This window comes from Neospora caninum, chromosome X (genome assembly GCF_000208865.1).
Source record: "Neospora caninum Liverpool complete genome, chromosome X".
Lineage (NCBI taxonomy): Eukaryota > Apicomplexa > Conoidasida > Eucoccidiorida > Sarcocystidae > Neospora > Neospora caninum.
The window spans coordinates 6,347,925-6,368,827 of NC_018396.1; the positions used below are offsets into that span (position 1 = coordinate 6,347,925).

At 52.1% G+C, this 20,903-nt stretch overlaps 3 protein-coding genes across 3 annotated transcripts; 2 read left to right on the forward strand and 1 right to left on the reverse strand.

Annotated features, from left to right (window-relative positions):
- Window positions 1–4,001: 4,001 nt before the first annotated feature.
- On the forward strand, window positions 4,002–5,885 carry NCLIV_052190 (conserved hypothetical protein; the record flags this gene model as incomplete). Its single annotated transcript, XM_003884772.1, has 2 exons — window positions 4,002–4,554; window positions 5,131–5,885. The coding sequence occupies 2 exons, from the start codon at window positions 4,002–4,004 to the stop codon at window positions 5,883–5,885; spliced, it is 1,308 nt and encodes a 435-aa protein (XP_003884821.1).
- A 2,123-nt stretch (window positions 5,886–8,008) lies between these two features.
- On the reverse strand, window positions 8,009–13,963 carry NCLIV_052200 (putative splicing factor U2AF-associated protein, related; the record flags this gene model as incomplete). Its single annotated transcript, XM_003884773.1, has 9 exons — window positions 8,009–8,164; window positions 8,752–8,886; window positions 9,010–9,075; window positions 9,572–9,670; window positions 10,158–10,245; window positions 10,898–11,037; window positions 11,441–11,586; window positions 12,159–12,573; window positions 13,073–13,963. 9 exons carry the CDS (start codon window positions 13,961–13,963, stop codon window positions 8,009–8,011), a joined length of 2,136 nt encoding a protein of 711 aa, XP_003884822.1.
- A 2,988-nt stretch (window positions 13,964–16,951) lies between these two features.
- On the forward strand, window positions 16,952–18,020 carry NCLIV_052210 (hypothetical protein; the record flags this gene model as incomplete). Its single annotated transcript, XM_003884774.1, has 3 exons — window positions 16,952–17,203; window positions 17,385–17,520; window positions 17,746–18,020. 3 exons carry the CDS (start codon window positions 16,952–16,954, stop codon window positions 18,018–18,020), a joined length of 663 nt encoding a protein of 220 aa, XP_003884823.1.
- Between the last annotated feature and the right edge of the window lie 2,883 nt (window positions 18,021–20,903).

Consider the following 20,903-nt stretch of genomic DNA (forward strand, 5'->3'; position numbering starts at 1 on the left):
GCTGCCTCGTTTTTCTCTTAGGAGATGCAAGCTCGTGAACGGTTTCGACAGCACCACTCACGCGTTCCCTCCTGTAGCGGTGTCGGGTGGTTCGACCAAATCCCACGTCTTGACAACTGGGTGCCGTGAAACTCAACAGCTTGCAGCATCACATCGTCAAGATGAATTGGAAGAGCACTGAACCAGACCAGAACCTCACTTTGTAGCAAACTAACAGCCACTTTACCACCAATTCCCTCCAGTTTCGCGCGATCTGGGCTGCTGGGTTTCCGAATCGGGCAGCATAAGGCCACGTAAGCACTCCGACCCAGGTCGTCACTTCCACGCGCAGAACTCATACGCTAAACCCCGTTCCTCAACGTAACTTTCACACACGAACTGCCAAACGGCGTGAAATTTCTAAAGAAAAGGCGAACATGGAAATCCATACAAAGAGCAGCTTCATTCGAAGCGCGCGGCTTTTATGCCGAGGTTGGGGACCGAGCTGACAAGCCGGAAGCATTCCGACGTTGAACGCAGCCAGATAAAAGATTAAACCCTATGCATTCATTTTGACGACACAGATGGAAACACAATTGGTCCACGCGTGTATCGCCAGCGGGTAAAAGTGAATGAGAGCCTCCATGGATGGCAGAGCTGCCAGGAGTTCCAGTCATGGCGTTTGCAGTCGGCACAGCGACCCGCACGTTTTTGAATGTGTAGAAGGGGGTTTATTAGAACCGAGATAGCCAAGGTAAAAAGCAAGCAAAACGAGCAGCGTCAGATAGTAAGAAGTTAACAGAGTGTCCTAAAGTGTGAGGGCAGCCCATGCAGCGAGCGAACCCTTTATTCCGGAGCAGAGTTGTCTTCTGCGTCCTTACCGTCACAAACACATTTTCACAGAGTTTTCACATAACGCCAGACGAATCACTAACGAGGAGATCTGCACGAGTTAACAAGCTTTCCAGTAGTAGCCTGTAAAAAAACCGCGACTTCCTACTCTCTTCGATGCTGCGCTTTTTTTCGGAGGCATGCAATTGACTGGTCTCGACAGTAGCTGGTTGCCCATGTATCCGAACTAGACCGCACACGTCGGAGCCGGTCATAAAAGGATGCATATCTCCATCATCACAAGAGTCGAGTGGGTTAGGGAAAATGGGAGCCTATGCCCCTCTGATTTGGAAGTTTTTACTAGAGACGGACAGACGTCCGGGTGGTTTTGAAAGCGTCCGTGCTCCAATGTCGCCTCTCAGCGTAGCGAAGCCCTACGCGAAGGTTAGCGTGCACCCGGGGCGGGGAAGGTAGCCGCAACGAGTAAAATTTCCTTGGAACTTCGCCCAGCGGGCGATGGGGACCACAGCGGTACCTCGATCCCCTATTTTTCGTTTGTTGGAGACAGGTATCATCCCTTCCTTTGCATTTCATGTCAGCGCCTGCGGTTTCCGACTCTCGACCAAGGAGCATCTCCAGGAGCTACTACAAAAGAAGTAACGGCTTGCCTTGCAGTTGCGTGAAGGGATTTCCCTCGTGAACGCCTGTTCCGAGCTAGCAGCAGGCCTGCGCTCACAGAGCCGTCCACGGGAGGATGACGGGACTCAACCCCATTTTTGAGGTGCTCTGCCGCCGCACGCAACATGATCTATCTCATTCCAACAAAACACAAATGAAGTGCTTGGTGCACTCTACACTATCGCGCCCTCAACATTGTTTTTGTGACTCCCTCCCTTCGAGTGGACTAAGACTCTCGATTCACCGGGCGAAACTGCAGCGTCTCACAGAGGAACCCCCCGCCCCCCTCCTCGCAACGACTGCAGAAACAACATGACTAGTTAGGCAGTCGTGACCGGTTAGAACAAACGGAAGACAAATCGCTTATCAGCCCAAGATCCGATGACTTCGTTTAGTCCGGGTGTTTCCAGGAATGGACGCACACCAATATACTCATGTAGACTTGTAGGTGTAGTTCTCCTCCTCTTTTCCCCCCTTTCGTATTCGATACCGGCGCCTACTTAGCACCTTGTTCTCCTACAATTGCTATACTACCCCCTACTGCAATTCCGCCACTGATACGAGCGTGTGCTTTCTTTACAAGAACCTGCCTGCGAGGATGTTATCGTACTAAACAATCGTCGACGGATACACAACTGGATAAATGGTGGGGCCGCCTACAGACTCCAGCACACCATAGCTCGTCTTTTGTAATGTTCTCTCCTATTCTCTTGACTAGTCATCCCTCGTCCCCGCACGTCAAACTAAACCGGTACAGCAGGGCTACGTATTGATACGTCGGAGCACACAGCTGATGTTTCGGAGTACAATTTAACCTGTTGTTATTTTCGTTTGCTCCTAACATGAGTTCTTAGTGGTTTGCTTTCCTTTATGTACCGACAGACGAATCTGATGCTCACGACTTGATCGTCCTGGCATCTTGGTAAATGTGTCTGCTGATGCTCTGTCGGTAGTGTCCATGCGACTCATTTGGCGGGTGTGCACTGAGATCGACTGGGGTGATAATTTGCTACTGGGAGCCTGAAACGTGTGGTACAACGCTGTGGACTAGACCGTGAAATATTTTATGTGGTGCTCACCTCTGCTTGCTGCGTGCTGAAGAGGAGGCTGGACGCAACTTCAACCAATGGCAACCCATACGTCTAGATGACCGGCTGAGAGCGGATAGGAAGTTCGGTTTTCGGAAGGATCTAAACATAATAAGCGTACGGCGACCCCGAGATACCATCACTGAGCAGTAGGCGACGAAAAACATCTGCCGTCAATGGAATACGCGGAACCCCCTGGCAGGCGATATTTTACGGTGGCGCTGTGTTCTAATGAAATCCCTGGCGGAGAAATCATGCATGGAGTTGTAGAGCTCTTGGAGGTACGAATTGCAGACAGCTTTTAGTCTGTCTCCCCCTCAGGGAGTGGGCTTCTAAAACAGCATCAGCGGGGCGGGGGGGTTAACGGCAGATGTTCATGTTAACTAGTTTGTTTCTTTTGTATTGCCCGGCTGTTCACGCTGTGGCTGCCCTTGGAAGGGGGATTCCGTCCAGGCCTTGCCTGTTTGCGGCCGCAAATCGTGAAGCGAGTTGAGCCTGAGGACAGGAGGCGCAGCTGGTTTCTTGGTGTCGCCTACAACGTGAGCCTTTTCGACAGGTGGATAGTTTGGGATATTTCCTCTAGCACGTGTGCCAATGAAGCATTTGAAACTACCGTACGGTGGCTTTGAAGTGTCGTATCGCCTCTCATGATAACCACTTGTTAGAAACGGCGTCTCTGTGCATCGTCCAGAGTCTGCGCCTGGCTAACCACGACAAGCAAGGCACGAATTTTGATACAGTTGACTGCCCGATTGGATCGGTCTGTTATGAATGTTATGGCGAACGCCCTTGTCGGTCCTGTACAAGCGTAAGGGTTCAGACAAGGTTCAGTTCCGCCTTCTTCGTGTAATGTGCAGGAATTGCTGGTGTTAGGAGGATAGAAGATGTTCTCCCCCCTAGCCACGCAGCGTTTCATGTAGCAGTAGCGAGGACATGAAGAGATCATTGACGTCTCCAGCAACCGTTTTCGCGCTTTTTCACTTTAGATCTCACTCTTTAGAATTCATGTGGACTGTGCTGACTGAGGTGCCGGTTCGATCATTTATGAATTTTCACCGGCGCGACGGAGCGGCAGGTTCGTATGATTGTTGAAATGGGCCTCCAGCGTCTCAAGAGGTCATCATCTCCAGCGCAAACTGCTGGTCCGCGACGTCACGGAACTGGCAGCGATCAAAGAGACGCGTTTTCTCACCCGAAACGCTTGCGACTCCTCGCAAACTGCAGCGTCTCGGTCAAAACCACGCAACGAGCAGATATTCATATGAATTGCGAATCTATCATTGTCTAGCCTCTGAATTCAACACGTTTTCGTCCTTTTTTCGAGATATTTCGTGGACTCACAGTAGTGAAGGGGCGCCTCGATGGAAGAGAACTGGCAGGTGTGAGACGACTTACTTTCGGTAAACTGTTCCGGTGCCCGTTTGCATGTGGATTTTGTTGTGTATGGGCAACATGGCATGTACATCATCGTATCGAGGCTCAGCAGCGCTTCCCAGAGGGAAGCGTTGCTCTTCCACTTTCACGACGTGCTGTACCACGCCAAATTGTTTGCGAATGGTGCTGATGGCCATCGCTTTAGTCTTCGCATCCCAGGTTCCGGCATGGGCCGCGTCAATGGTGTCTTTGGTCGATGCGGTCCAGAATTCCCGAGTCGGTTTGAATGCGGAAGCGACGGAGCGAGAGATGAAAGAGCCTTCAGAGTTACAAAGAGACGTGAGCCCAGTAACGCCTGGAGGCGATAGCAGTTCGGACGCCGATACCAGTCCCGGGATTACCAGCTTCAACTTACAGAATCTACAGGTTATCGTGGATGAATTGAAGGAAGAAAGGACAGTTACAGATGGATCCACGAGTGGCGAATCTAAGCAAGAGAGTGGTAACAAGGAGGGAGCGGAAACATTGGCGACAAAGCAGAAGGTGAAGGAATTCGTAAACAGTGAAGGCGTCGATATGGAGGCATACGTGCCTGGCAGCCAAGGTAACAATTCATTTCGCTTGCATTAATGAACACGATCTTTCTTAACCATCTCTTTACTAGAGCGCCACCGGCGTACTCAGACATTCCTACCCGAACGACTGCCTGCCTTCCGTGTTCGCCGTACAACATGGATCATTCCCATAGGAATATCACATTATGCATGGGAGCCTTGCTGAACGTCGCATGTGCGTTTCGTGTTACTCTCAGTCAAGGCCAGCCTCTCGTTTTCAAGGATTAGTGGTTTGCAGGGCTTCTCGTCTCTAGTCCCTCATGAAACTCGCAGAATGCCCGTGCAGTAGTGGTTCTACAGGCGCTGTTAACGTTTAATGGACCAGGTCCTTCATATCGGTCATTACCTTCATGGAAAGCACTTTATTGGATTCGTGAGTATGCATGACAATATGGTCTCAAGTGGAAGCTTCCTCTTCACACAACTGGCCAAATAAGTTGTAACCATTGACTGCCGGACACCAAAGAACATTTAATCACAGGCGGTTTAGTGGGAGGTGTCTCGCAATGGCGAGTCACCACTCCATTAGAGTTTCACATGCGTGTTTTTGCTGCGTGTATATGCAGGTGCTTACCTACAAAAGGCATTGAAGAAGTTTTACCATCCACAATCTCTTCTTGAACCAAGCAAACTGAAGGCCTATTTCTTTTTTCACATAGGCATCATTGAAAACACCGGCGCATGGCTATCGCGTAGGTCAAAGTATTACAGGAAAAACATTGAACCGGCAGTGACAAATAGTCTTAATTTAGCCAATACGTTCGCGGCGTCCCTCGAGATCGTACTGGCGGAGGCGTTAACCGAGATAGAAAACCTAGAACGACTTCGTCTGCAGACTGCTGACCGAAAGGCTTTCGAGCACGTTCGTGAAAACAATCGACTTGGGGTCTCTGTGTCACGTCTTCGTGAGATAACATGGAAGCTGGATGCGGTCCTCGGTGAGGTGTCCGGAACAATACGAGCATACAAGTGCCCGCCGCAATGCGTTTCACTCAGTTGCCGGTGGACCTGTGAGATGAAGAAAACTCTACCAGCAGAAGTTGAATCACTTGCTGCGCTGACGACCCATTTGGCAAGCATCTTCGAAACTATTCAGGAATTCGTCGAAAAAGACGCAGACGTTGGCCTGAAGCGTGTGTTGGGGCGCACTTCCACGTTCGAACGCCGTGAGGCGGAGGAGACTTTTGAGCGACACGCAAATGCTTTGTCAAGCAGCGTCGAAGAATTTCAGCGGCTACTGAAGGGGACCGGAGAAAACTTGCTGCAGATTGATGCAAGAATGCAAGAATTCACCTCTCTACTAAAGAACGGGCGCAATTGATCGACACCTTTTCCCTTCTTCGTTATTGTACGGGATATACGCCAGTTAAATAATTTTTGCTTGTGTGGCGGACCGGCGAGTTCACAGACCCTGGCCTGCGAACGTCCGAGTACCCTTAGGAGGATAAGGCAGACTGACTTGCAGGTTAATTTCCATTCAGATCTGTCAGGATGGTCGAGCGTAGATTCCACGAGCACTATCGAGGCTGAATTTCGAGTGTGGACTCGCGCAGTGGGCGGAAACAGTCGCGTGCCCCTTGCTCATATACTCGCACCGTAATAGATGTGGTTATGCCCGAACCACATTGTTTGCGATTTGCGCATACACGTTTTGTCGTATTCTTGACTAGAAACATCTGCGACGAGACTTGGTTTCGTGTCTCGTTGAAAACCGACCTGACCGGGGTCTGAGTGCCGGGAGGTTTCAGATTTCTTTAACCGGCCCCTCGCGACACTCCTCGACCCACGCTTCCGTCATACGCTTGTGACGTGATTCAGCCTTTTTAAGATGTACGTTTGCATTTGTCAGTGGTTGAACAGGTAAGATTTCTGCCTCTCAAGGTGAGCGACAGGGCGGTGCCCAGTCGTCAGTCGCGCTGACGAGCCGGCCTGTAGTTCGAATGAAAACCCCGCTGAACCAGCGTTTTGGCGCTTTTGAGGATGTGCAAGGGGGGAGAGTGTGCTTTTTTCGGAGAAGCGAGTCGAGACCGCGGGGGAGGGGTGCGAAAGGATTAAGGCAATCACCGCCTAACTCCGTGTTGTTCGAAAACGTGTATCCCCCCATCACCTGTGATGACGAGATACAGTTTTCACTTTGTTCGATGACACCGTGCATTCCAGGGCACACTCGTGGTTGTCTATGTTGTTAAATCTCTATCTTACAACAAAATGAACTTGTGTTTGTTGTCTATGCACCTCATGAACGCTTCGCCCCAACACAAGAAAGGGCCAAACTACTCGGCAGTTTCGCCTTCAACCGCAGAGCCAACCGGAGTGTCACCAGAAGACTGGAGAAACGAGACAAATACTTTAAGCACGTGATTGTGCTTGTGACGCAAATGCAGTATTTGTGATGCAGCAGCGATGTGGGAGTTTCCAAGGAAACACAGCTAAATCTCCCCCTCCGAAAGAGACTCGAATGCCACGCACGTTTGGTGCTGGACAGTTACAGGGTTCGTGCCCGCGCTGAGAGAGCAGAAATATCTTCTAGAGAATCGATCATGTGTACTCTGTACACGGAAAACCGTTTCACGGATTCAAACGGACAATTTCCTTCCTTCCGTGCTCATCCACACTGTCGGAGCCTCTAGTTTCACTCCTAGCCGCCCGCCAGGAGAACCATTCCCATCGTTTCACCGGTACACGTCTGTTTTTAAAAGAACACAGCCTTCTGCTAGAACCTAAGTGCGCGTCGCTCTCTTCCGTGACAAGACAAGGCTGGGCACCCCCGTTATACCTCCTTCCTCGCACGCCGCTACAGAAGTCCGAGACCGGTTGCCTTTGAACATCCCCAATATGGCGATCCTTAATGACCGAAACTCTTCACTCTTCAGTCTGCACCTCGAACTCCTCGTCGCTGCTTTGTTGGTTGATCCAGTCCTGCGGCAACGGGGACACGCACGCACAGACAGACCAACCGTGTAGGCTCAACATCGAAGGTGTACGTGAAACAACGCCGGTGATGACATCACATCATATATATATATATATATATGTATACACTCACAGGAATGCAGACGTATACAATCTTTCAGTTTGTTTTTCTTGACCAAACCTCTGGCATGCATATATATGCAAATACATCTACTGAATTTGGACCCTCTGCGGCCATTGATTCGTAAACCGGAAGACCATGCAGATGAGTATCCAGTACTTTACTTCACAAACGACGCACGTACACACTCTTGCCTCACTGGAAGGAACGCTGTACACCGGACCTCTGGTACGCAGCACACGTTAAGTTTTCTGAACTACTTTTGCATTTTGTTTTGCCTCGACAGTTTCCTCTGCTTTCCCGTTGTTAACCCGTCGAGACTTCCGGCCGCAGGCTCCGGTTTGTGGCATGCGCTCGTCCTGCGTAGGATCTTAGCCTCTATAATGGAACGGTACAGCTGGCGTGAAACATCACGAAATGCTTCTGCCACAGAAACAACGACTTGCCCCAAACTTGTCGAGACGCGCTGCTTCGTCGTCCTTCCCTTCTTGGAGCTCGTGGTCTTCCTGTTGCATCCCTCCTTCGTTCTGGCCGGCACCTTCTGATCGCGGAGCTTCGCTAGAAGACTGAGCGCAGAAGGGGAGAGCACACAAATCACAGCCCGACGTTGAAGACTGGATATATGAGAAACGGACCAAAACAGGAAGCGAGGAAAAAGAGAGAAAGGGAACGGTTGTTTCACGCAACAAGTGGACAACACACAAAAACGAGAAAGCCCTGGAATCACTTCTCTTCTCGAAGGGTATGTTCAAAAACCGCCACGCGCCGTGTATCGCGTCCTCTACAAAGGCTTCTGTCTCTGCCAATGTGCAGAAGGAACGGCTCTCTGCATTTTTGCAACTTCCTTTCCCCCTCGTCATCCGCGGAGGAGAAAGGCACGGCCCAGATACTTGGGATTGCCAACCGCTCCAAAAGCCCCGCCGCCGAAAAGAAAAACATGCACGTGGGGAAGAGAGTTGTTATCCCCACAAGCACACACATCACCTCCTACACACACCATTTCGCCAGGTAGATACACCTATGCAGAAACCGATCGGCATGTCCGTCCCCACAAAAACATCCCAGCTTTCGATGACACGCAAGCACCGAGATGCACGTGTTGCGAAAGCGACAGTGCCTCCGCTTGCCCGAGCTTCTCCCCATTCTCGCTTACTTGGGAAGAGATAGGGGCGAGAACCTTTGGTTTTTTCGCGAGGCGCGAAGGAAGACAGTTCGCTTTCAAGTCGCTACGTCCATCGAAGAAGAAGACATCCAGCTGTCGCCCGTCGAAGTATCGTCCCCGAAATTGCTGCGAGCACGGAAACAGACCTTGTGGGCGCGTCAAGACGAGATCGAAAGACAGCCGAGCAAACGCTCTGGTCCAAAGAGATTTCCGAAGATGCCTCCGTTTTTTCCCCAAAAGAGAACGTACCTCGATAATGCGCTCCGCGTCTTCAGCCGTCTTCAGCTTGACGCAGGCAACGCCCTGGACGTGTCTCTGAAGCACCCCACAGAGACACGGAAACAGCACTGCCATGGCTCGAGGAGCAAGAAGGAAACTTTCACACGCAGAGCAAAAGAAGAAACCCCATCCTCTCTCTGTCGCAGACTGGCCCTCGAGTACAAAAGAAAGCGAGGAAACGCACACAACAACTGAGCGGAGTCCATCCGCCGCAAGCATCCTGCACTTCGCTGCATGCAACCATTTTAACAAATAGACCGACAACCACGACTTGCCACTCTCAACAGACACAGGAAACGGAATGCATCCAGTACTTTCTTTTGAATGGAACACAAAGGCGTGATTTGCACAGTTCAACAAAATGCACCCCAAAAGAGCCATCGATCCCGCCTGTCTGAAGATCCACTATCCTTGAACATGTATCTTCAAGCACCTATACCTATTCATTTCTGTCTGGTCCATTTACAGTTACATGTATATGGGTTGATGCTCATACACAGATAGCTTGTAAAGAGAGCCCGAAAAGACTTACAGGGATGACTGTAACCTTTTCTGGCTTGGCGAACTGAGCAATTTCGTCGAACAACTCTTGGCGAAGTTCCTCGTAAAAAGCATCGCCTTCCTCGTACAGCTGAAGACAATCACACCCGTTGCATGCACGGTCGGTGACGACAAGGCTTCTTGAAGGGTCATCTGTCATCTGTGCTAATCAATCTATTCCTTCCTCTGCAACCCTGAAGACGAGTCGTTGAGTGACAATACCTGTGGTCTGTACACGCACATTGCTAGGTGCCTACGCCCAGCTACGCAGCGGCGCCGAAGGGAAAAGACAAGTTCTATTCTACCTGTATATATGCATTGATGATTTTATGGGAGTACAAACACTGGAACGGTGGTTCTGTCTGCGCAAGCGTCTCTCCAAATTTTTTGCCCCCACGTCCACGAATCGTTAAGACTGGAGATACCATTGATGAACATGCCGGTTCACACACGTGCACAGAAGTGCACACGGCCTTTGCGGCAGCGCTCTGCACTTCAGAAAGAAAACGTCACTCCCGTCCGGGTTCGGGCCCCCCTTCGAGTCCCTTTTTTTTCAAAATCCTTTATAGGAGACGCACCTCCGCCTCTTCGCTCGAGTACGTCGGTTTCAGGATGATGATTCGGCGACCTGTGCCGTCGTCGACAGCGTCTCCCCAACTCAACAACCTGGAAAAACCCGAGAAGAGAGATGGAGAGGAATGCACAGAAAAAAGTTCGTCACGTCTCGTCCCTAAACACATGCATAGATATCCTTTGGCATCTCTACAAAAATGCAAATCTATGAATTTCTGTACCTCTACGGACATCTGAAGACCTCTCCATGCCTGTACGTGATGTAGCGGTATACAGAGATACCTACATACATAAGTATACACACAGATATATATATATATATATATACATACATACAACGGTATACAAGTATAGAAAGATGCACGTGAAATGACGGAGGCATTCATCTCTAGGTCTGCGAAGGAAACTGGCAGTTAGACGGAGACTATTGTTTCGGCGCCTAGCGTCAGGCAACCGCGTATGCCTTCTGGACATCGCAGACATCCAAATGCATGCATATACACCCAGTGAAATGGTACAGGTACATCTGAGCAAACATACATATAGAGGCGCTCATGGTTCGTCAAACCTATTATGTGACCACGCTTTCGCTTTGCCGCCCATTTCCCTCACAAATATACACAGGGACATGTGTGCTTGTGTGCATGAGTATCTTGTGTCCATTGTTCGCACATAACAGAACGTGCGATTAGCTTTCAGGTGCGAATTGAGAGTTTCCGATATTGACGGACAAAACGGCTCTCACCTCTCCTGCTCATATTTGGCAGCGAGGTATTTCCTTCTGTCTCTTTTTCCAGGTCGCGATTCGGAGACACCCCTTTCGAGCCCGTCCGCTGTGGGGCTCGAGCCCTGTCCCGCCTTGGGGGCAAATTCTGCACGCTGCACCTGCGCACCAAAACAAAGAGATTTGAATCGCATGCATGTCGAAGGAAACGCAGCGCCAGTTTCAATCAGCAAAATGCACACATATATACCTATTTATATACTTATATACATATATGTATACAAATGGGGCGACGCCCATGTGTTCATTCATCTGTGTCTTTCTCTCTATCTTTGCGTCTATCTATCGGCGCATCTGCCTATCTGTATATCTAAATGTAAATACGTATATTTACACATATATCAATATATCTGTGTATTGGTATTTGCCAACACAGATTTCTGGATTTGTTTATGGATTTAGGCACCCCTATGAACCCTGGAAGAACCAGGTTTGGCTGCGTTTTCCACGGTGCGACGTTCTCGCGCGTTTGCTGAGAGACCGCTCCAACTTTTTCCTGTGTACCTTCAGAGTACATGCGCCGTCTCGGAAGGCGAAACCGTCAAAGTATTTGATGGCAATGTCAACAGAATTCTCGTGGACGAAGGAAATCAACGCATCGCCTTTGCAGCGACCTGCGTCGTCCGCGTACACCCGAATCTTGGGTTGCACTGCACAAGGCAATCAAGAGGCGACACGAAGAGCGCAAAATAGGAGACCCTCTCTGCGCCCCACCCTGCGTTTGTTTGTCCCAGTGTACAGACACTGCTGTGGAAGAGACGCCCAGAAGCAGACCAGAAAGAGCTGGAAAAGCACGACGGGGAAAGGAACAGCGCCGAAGAGAACAGAGTGAGACCTAACGGGAACCGGGAAAGCGGAAAAAGAACACTTGAGGTGAAGACTGGAGACAAGAACGGTGACGATAACTCCTATCAGAAGAAGAGAAGAACCCTCACCACCGAAGAAGGAAGCATCTCGAAGAACACACGCAATTCTACATGCGCGCACGTGGAATACGCATCCTATAAGCACACATCCATATATACATATATATATCCGATATATCCATATGTATAAATATGTGCAGTTAAGGCGTCCGCGCGCAGGGGTTTGAGTTTAAAGCAACAAGTCGGGAGTTCCATAGATCAGCGGTTGACGGACTAGAGCGGCACGGACGTGTTTGCGCTTCAGACATTTTGTGTCTGCAGAGAGCCGTGTTTTTGCTGCCAGAAAAAAGGCTTACGGGTGTCGGGATCGATTTTGAAGACACCTGCCTTTTTGAAGATTTCGGCGAGTTCGGCTTCGGTGCAGTCAGGGGGGAGGTTGGAGACGTAGATGTTTGGGTTTTTTCTGCTCACCACCCAGCGGCCTTCCTGCTTCTTCTTCTTCAGCCGCTGTCTGTACAGCCGCCGCTTCTCCGCGTTGATTTCCTTTTTCTGTCTCTCCGCCTCAGTCAGCTCTCGCGTGTCGCCCGCGCCTTCTTTCCCCTCGCCTTCTGTGCCCGCCTCTTCCTCGACTGCAGCGAGGCCAGGGAAAACCATATCCTCCTCGCGCACCTGCAGCGGCGGACTGACGCCCGAAGACGGTTTCTCTCCAGGTGAAGAGGCGGAGGGAAGGGCGTCGGCTTCTGCTAGCAGCGAGTAAAGCGCCTCGTACTCCTGCAAAGAACAGGGGCAGTGGACAAGAACCCGGCGACGCTTATGCGAGAGAAAACCCCCGGAGAAAGACTGTGGAACCCGCGGAAAGGAAGAGTGACCAGTCACGAGACACAGAGAGAGACTCCGCGGAAACCAAGAAGAGCCGAAAAGACAAAACTGAAAAGTTGAGAGGCTCCAGAAGGCGTGTTCGTCTCACACGGGCGACGGGGGCCGCCGAGAAGCTCTTTCAGCAAAAAATCACTCAAAAAACTGCTAAACACTGAAGAACAAAACGGAGAAGCAGCCTCGCCTCGTTTCTTCCTCTCCTTCTCCTCTTTGTCCCCACTCTTTCCTTCGCGGCCTCCCTTGTGTAGGCCTGCTCTCTTTGGTGCCCATTCCGTCCCCGTCTTGCGCTTTCCACCTCTTTCTCTGAACTTTCCCGCCGTTTGCCTTCTGTCCTTTCTTCGCTTTCCATCGCTTTTCCTTCTTTGTCGCCCGCGCTCTCTCTGCCGCAACGTACCTCCGCCGTGCGCCAGGTCTTGTCGCCTTCGTCGAACACCATCTGCACGCCCTCGGGTGTCACGTACTTGAATTCCGGAGGGATTGCGTCGACGCGAGCGCTGCTTGCCGCCTTCTCTCCGTCTTCTCGCCCTCCCTCGGTAGGTTCGAGATCCTCTTCTTCTTCCTGCAAAACTTTCTTCAGCTCCTCCGTGGCACAGAGCGGCGACCAGGCAGCCATGCCTGACTTCCAACACTGCGTGTAGCCGTCCACCAAGCAGTGCTGAAAGTAGATGCGAATCGTCTCTGCGGAAACTGGACCCACGACGCTCGAGTCATTGCCCCCCAACGCTGCCACGCTCCCTCCTTTGGGGCCCTCTCCCTTATCTTCTCTTTCTCTCTTGTCTCCTGTTTTGGCTTCTGTTTTGTCTCCTGTCTTGCCTTCTCCTTCTCGGCCTGCGGCCCCCCGTAGGTTTGGTGCATTTTGGTGGTTCTGCTGCGCGCGAAGAACGGCCATGGCATCCTCGGTGAGGATTAGGTACCACTCTTCCGCTCCGGGCCGTCCGTCTTGCGCCGCTGTCTCCGCGTGTTCTTTCATCTCTGCTTCAATTCCGCCCCGCTCCGCTGCCTCCGCCGCATGCGCGTCGGTCCCGTCTGCGCTCTGCGCTGGAAGGTCTCCAGAAGGAGGCGCGGCGTGGAGAGTGGCTGGCTTGACTGTGGAGGATGCACCCGAGTAGGCACCAGCAGCGGGCGCCTGCTCACCCTGATCGTTGGGAGTCGGGTGAGGCAATGCCGGCCGTTTTCTCTCTTTTCGAGGCGCACGGGAAGACGCAGAAGGCGGAAGGGAAGCCTCGGTTTCGGGGGTGGAAGTCTCGGCATTCTTTGCCGCGGTGCGCACGCTTCTTCGCACCATTGCGACTCTGTGCTGGAACCTTGAATTCCCCAGACAACAACCCTCTTGACGCTCGAAGCATCCGCTTTCCTTTTCTCTCTCCCTCCCTCGTGCACTCTCGCTTTTTCCTCCTGGAATTCTTTCCTTCTCTGTCTCTCCTTGTCACCTTGCTAGTCTCCGCTCGTCTTCCTGACTTCTCTCTCTCGAGCTTTGTCACGCATCGACCGCCTGCGTCTCTCTCTCCTGTCTCCACGGCCTCTACTCCTCTCGAAGAAAGCGAAACTGACAACAGGGAAACGGGGAAAAACAAAGAGCGAGGACACAAAGCACCCATAGACGAGAGAAGCAGGCGCCTCTGGCTCGTTCACGCGCTCGGGAATGCCGAAACCTCAGACGAAGGAGACAGACGGAAGAAGACGACGAAAAAAAGAAGACACGCTTCCGCCAAAAGCGTTCCCTTCAAGACACTTCCGTTTTTCCTGTTTCTCCTGTGACGCCTCTCTCCCTGAGTGTGGACGTGCTAGCGGCTGATGAGACGCTTGGAGCACAGAGAGGCACCCGCCTATGGCCTGGAGAAAACAAGGCTCATTTTTTCACAAGAAAACGTTCTCTGTGGAGGAGCGGTCTCCCGGAGTTTCTGCTTACGGGCCCCTTTCTGCTCAACAGCAACACGGGTGTAAGTACGCCCCAGTGTGGTTGAGTTTCTTGGGTCGCCTCGCTGAGACGGCGTCCAAGACAGGGCGCCAGGAGAGGGAGAAAAACGCAAAAACGAGGAACACGCGCGGGCAGGCAACTTGCAATCGAGGATGGGGCATCGACGAAACAAAATGAGTTCTCCAACGACACAAAACGCAGAAAAACACGTGCCGTTTTGCCCCTGTTCTCTATTCTTCCCAGCAGGCATACGGAGTACAGAGAGCATGCGTTAAACGCAAAAAGGGACCCCGAACTGAAACGCGTTTCCTGTTCCCCTGGCTCACACCCTTTCGAGAAGGGAACCACGGAGTATATGAAGAAGCCAGGAGCGGAGCCTTCTTCGTCTAAAAGTGCTCCTTTTCCGCTTTGTGTGCATCTCAACCGTTGGCAATCGAGAGCGCGGTGCACATGCGCGCGGTGAGGTGTACATACACTCCACAGCCAGCTGACGGGCACGCGTTCACGGAAGCGCGTACATGCGCACATGCTTATTTACACAGCTGAAGGGTCAACTCACGGGCGAGAAGTTTCATCTTTCCTTTTTCTCTCTGTTCGGGACAGTCCCTGGCCCGAAATTCTGTTCCTTTTCTCTCCTGGATCCCTTCCTCTCCTCCTTTGTCTGCTTCCTCGACCTCCGCGTGAGTCTTCCTTTCCGCCCTTCTCCATTTCTTCCGTTTCTTCTCGTTTCCTCTTCTGGCCTCGATGCTCTCTGCTGGTCAGCCTTCCACTCTCCGTGTTCCTGCTTTCTCTTCTGCTCCTGTTTACTTCGCCTCCGTGCCTTCGGCACAGAGGCTCCTCTTTCTCGCTTAGAATTCGTCCTCGGCCAAAGCTCCCTGGCGTCCCGCCCTTCTGCCGATGAGAGGCGGCACGCCGGCGCAGCGCTCCCGTCGGCCGCGGCACCTCAACGCGCTTCTCTCCAAACGAAGTCGCTTCGCCTTTTTCGCCCTTTTCACAGGCCTTTTCTCGGCCCTGTTCGTCGGCTCTCTCCCCCCTCTTTCGTTGTTTGGACACGCCCGAGGCGCGCCGCTGCGCGAACGGAGTTCGGAGAAGATGCGTCTCCTGGTGGACTGCCTCGGCGAGGGCCGTGCCAGTCTCTCCCCCCACCATAACAGGCTGCGCTTCGTTGGGCGTTCGCTTTCAGCGCCAAAAACACCCATGAGAGGGCGACCGTCCGAATATAGGGCGATACCGCAGCGACAGAGAGACGAGAGAGAACGCGGGGGCAGCGAAAGGCGAGGAGGCGAGAGGAGACTTTTCGGCAAGTTGGAGAAACGCGACAACGCAGACGGGAACGGGGTCAAGAAGGACTCCAGGTTGCTCTCCTGCGTGTCGCCTCTCTCGGTTTTGGCACGACCGGTGCTCAGATTCTCGCTCGCTTTCCTTCCCGACGCCTCTTTCTGCCCCTACAGTTCCTCGCGTGCTTTTTCTTCCTCTCATCGTCCAATCTGTCATCTCGACACCTTTCTGGCTCCTGCCGCCTTTCCAAGGACGCCCTGCTCTGCCGCCGTCTCCTCTCCGTTGTCCTTCACTGCACGTTGCGCTTCCTGCCCTCCGCTCCATCCTGGTGATGCTCATCGGCTTGCAGATTATCCTCCATCTTTTTCTTCTCCGTCCTCATCTCCTTCCCCGTCTTCTTCTCTTCCCTCTTCCTTTCTTTTTTCCTCGGGTCCCTCTCCTTCGTATTCTCGCGCTTCTCTCTGCTCTCCGTCCTCGCGTCACTTGCCTGCGGTCCCAGCGCCCCTCACCCTCTGGCGAAAGTGTCGAGAAGAGGCGTTGTCCACCACGCAGGCGCCAGGAGTGACTTCGGCGCCCGCCAGTGTCTCCGCTTGTCCCTTTCGTGCGTTTTCCCCATTTTCCCGTTTCTTCTCTCTCGCGCCCGCCAGACTGGGAGACGACACCGCATGCAGTCAGCCAGCTGCTCGCAGCTCAGGAGCTGCCGCCGAACCGGACTCAGAGCACCTCAGAGATCTCCGCCTTCTTGAGAAGTGGTTCATCTCCACTTCCTCTTCCTCTTCAACGTCATCTTCATCTTCTCCCTCTTCATCTCCAGCTCCGCGGTTGTTTGTTTTGGTGCTTAATCGCCCACTCCCTGCGTACGCGTCGCAACTCCTCGCTTCGTGTTCGTCTTATGTCGTCTCGGACGGCGGAGGGAATGCTCTTCTGGAACTACTTCGGAAGGAGAAAGAAGCGCACCGAATCCAGAGACCGGGGACTGTCCAAAATGCAGCTTCTGAGAGACAGGAGTTACATGGAGGCGAAGGCGGCAGCAGAGACAAAAGAGACACGAAGAGAGCCCGGAGGGATGCAGAGAAGATGCACGGCAGTGACGCCTTCGACGCGCAGCTCGTAGCCGAGCTCTCGAGAGACGCGCAGCTAGCCGACTCGCGTTGTTCTCAAATTTCAGAACCAGGTTCGGACCAAAAGCGGCCGAGCGCGGCCGACGCCCAAACACAGTGGAGAGGCCGAGGCGATTCCAAACACACAGACGGATGCGGCGCGGGGAGCAACCTCCTCACGAAACTCCCGGAGGGTTTGTGCGGTGACCTGGATTCTCTCTCCGATGAGGTAAACGAGGCGAAGAAAGAAGGGACTGAAAGAAAGTTTTCAGACAGACAGGAGAAAAGCAAAGATGAGAAAGAGATGCACCTCTGCCGAAGGCTCACGGAGTGAAGGAAGAAATGTGTGTAGAGGAAGTTGGTGTTACCGATTTCTCTGTTTATGGGTTTTTGTGCTTTTTATGTCTCAGGCGAGAAGATATTTCGAGAAGGGCGGGGTTCCGGTGCTCTGGTGCCAAGACCAGGATTTGACGGACTTGGAAAAAGCCTGGAGGTTGCTGCTCGCTCCGAAACGGTATTCGCAAAACGACGTGGTCGTCATTCTCGGTAAGAGAAAAGAGAAAAGTGTGAACCCGAGGGGGGAAGAATCGCGCACAACTTTACCCCTGTGGCTTTCCCATCAAGAAGAGCGACTCGAGCGTCTCATCTGCGGTCCCACTCTACCAGGGACCCGAAAACAGAAAGTCAGCTGCAGAGACGAAGGGCTGTGCCTCAGAGTTCTTCTTGTTTCGATTGCGGTTGTGTTTTCTCCGTGTGGGGTTTGCCTGTCAGGTGCGATTGGTGGCAGGTTGGACCACACGTTGAGCGCCATACACTTTCTTCACAAACTCCACGCCGAGCACGAGGCTGCGAAGGCAGGAAGTGCGCGTGAAAAGGGGGAACGCGAGGCAGTCCCAAACCCAAGCCCGACCGCAGGCTCCGGTGTATCTACAGCTTGCGAGGGTCGCTTCCCGCGCGTCGGTCCACTACCCCAGGCAAGCGTTTACAGACTTCTGCTTCCTCTCGCGTCTCACTCGTATCCGTTTCACAGCGCTTCGAAGCACTGATCTCCCCTCGATGTGTACCAGCGAATATACAGTCTTCACCATCCCTGCACACATGCTCTGAGTTCAGGTGTGAAGACGCGCAGAAGTGTCTATGCAGCCCTGTATCCACCTACCGTATCCCTGCATGCAGTTCTGTCCACAAGTGTATCCATACACAAGTCGGTATTTGCTAAAACATGCACATACGCTCCTGTGCGTTCTTCAAAAACTGCCTCCTTATCGGGGTTCCTGGCCTGTGTCTTGTTCGTCGCCTTCCGCGTTTTGCTTTCAGATTTACCTCCTCGGAGAAGACTCGCTCTGTTTCCTTGTCTCAAAGGGCCGAACGCGGGTTATTCCCTCCCGGGTCCTGGTCACTAGTCAGTGCGCCCTCGTCCCCTTTGGTAAGCAAACAGCAAGACGAAGGACAGAAAGCGAGAGAGAGAAGCCAGGGACAGGCCAGAGAAACGCCGGAGAACGCAGAGGACAAAAAGCAGAGACGGAGAGGAACGCAGCAACAAAAGTGAGAGACGGAATGATGGAGAGAAGGATGCCCACAAGGAAAACCAAGGTGGGAAGAGGGAAATCAATAACACGAATCGATAGATGTCCATGCACATGTATATATATATATATATATATATATATATGTATATATGCGTGTATGTTTGTATGTGCGTATGTGCGCACTCGACAAACTGCTAGGAACGTGTTCTGGCCGGTTTCTTGCGTGGACGGCAGATGTTTGTTCATATTTGCTGTGTGTATTCTGCGCCCCAGAAAAAGCTGATAAATAATCCCGTGTGTCAAGGAAAAATTATGGATTTCAGTAGCCTACGACCGCCTCGTCGCTAGCTCCTCGCGATGGGTCTTTGGGTTCTTGTGCGTATATCAGTCCTTGTGTATCTCTGTGTCAACTGTGTTGAATCGGTCGTCAGGAGACCCTGTCTCTGGAGTGAAGACAGAGGGACTGCGTTGGAATTTGACCCCCGACATGCGGCTTAAATTCGGAGAATTCATTTCAACTTCGAACCAGGCAAGACCCATGAAGCTCGAGCCACCACTGAGAGGTGCAACCAGAATGTGCCTCCTCCTGCGTCTCTGTCCCCACCTTCAACGTTCCCTCTGTGATTCGCGATTTCAAAAGATTGCCACCGTGCATTTGCCTCGCTAAGAATCTATCTATGCTCAACACGTGTCCGAGCCTGTCGGCCTGTCCCATACTCGCTGCTCGATCCCTAAGCATCTAAACTGCCAACATCTATATATCTGTACCTGTGTATCCCTCTATCCAGTATATCTATCTAAATTTATCGGTATCTATATCTGCCGTGACGCCCACATGCATGCATAGATTTCTGAGGATGCGCGGATGCAGTTGTACGTGCCTCTCTTGTTGCTCTCGCGCTCTCTGCGTCGACGATCTTGACGTTCGTGTGACTGCTTGGTGTGAAAATGCTTGGGGTTCTCAGATTGCACCTGACGTCCTGGAGGCTGCGAAGAACTGCTCAGACAGTGCATGCGGTGTCTCCATCGACACTGAGGCATCCGTGCTCTGGTACTCTCAGATGCGACTGCAGCCCTCGGGGGCCTTCCAGCCTCCTCTGGATCCATCACAGGAGTCGTCCTAAATATACACAAGACTGCGTGCACATATGGATACAGGCAAACCCACAGTGTCATTCGAATCTACCGAATTATACCCAAACCTATCAATATTCATGCATATGCATGCATACATCTGTACACCTGCACATGGCCGTTTACGCCCTGGTTGGTATCACCGTGTGTATATTCGTGTGCATGCAGTCGAAATCTGCATTTCTTCAGGATTTCTGTGAATTTCTGTGGATCTGCTGCGTGGCCACGTGCGCGCCGTGCATTGGCCTGCAAGAGGTGTTGCCTGGCGCTGGCGGTGGCATAGACCATGCAGAAGAGCGGAAAGTCGAGAAGCACGAGAAGCTGCACGTGCTTGTTCGTGCTCTCTAAATGCTTTTGCGCGCGTGGAAGCGTGCGTCTCCCGCGCGCCCGCCTTCGACGTGCCACTCTTCAATGTTTGCCTGAAAATGGCATTCACAGAAGACATATGGAAATGTGTGTATACACAGACACCTATCTCTCTATGTATATATATATATATATATATATATATATATATGTAAGGATGCATATGTGTAAGTGTAGGGAACGTGTGCAAAGTGAAGCACATGCATCCACTGCATGCCTTTTGCGGTGGAAATGAAGGTGTGTATCTGTTGTTCAACGTGTGCATGTGTCCAAGGTCTTCGTCGCTGACTTTCTGTGTCATTCACGCTGAACGCACAAACAGCGAATGTGTGGTGTCGCCCTCCCCAGGAGTGTGCTTCTCGGGTCTGCTCGGATCGCGAGAAAAAATTGCATGCATCTGACCCGTGAGATCCTCTTGTTTCCGAGTAGAGGCGGGAAAGCAAACTATCAGACAGGTTAGTGCCTGCAGAGCAAACACAACGACGCCTCGCTCTCTGCCTAAGAGAGAAGGGCCGTTTGTCGACTGTACAGACTCCCAACACACAGTTACCTCGAATGGGTGGTGCTGTTGCCTCTTATCAAGGTGCGCTTTGCCACCGCTCAAACGAAGATCAACCTGTGTTTGTGTCTTCATCGATTGCGCTGTGCCGGGAGTTTCCTTTTGAATCCACGTGTCCACTGCGAAAACGCGGAGTTTCGTATGTGTGCCCAGGGTGTCTCTACAGGGGAGAAAATGGGTGCCGAGTGACTGCTGCCTTTTTCTTCGAGGAAAGTTGTTTCCAGAGAGGTTTGCAAAACCTCCACTTCAGGGCTCTCTTGACACCTGAGAGAGGCACACATGCGGAGGCGAACAGGCGCCTCCGGGTTCGGTTTGCTTTCTGCCTTTCGATTTCGAAGCGT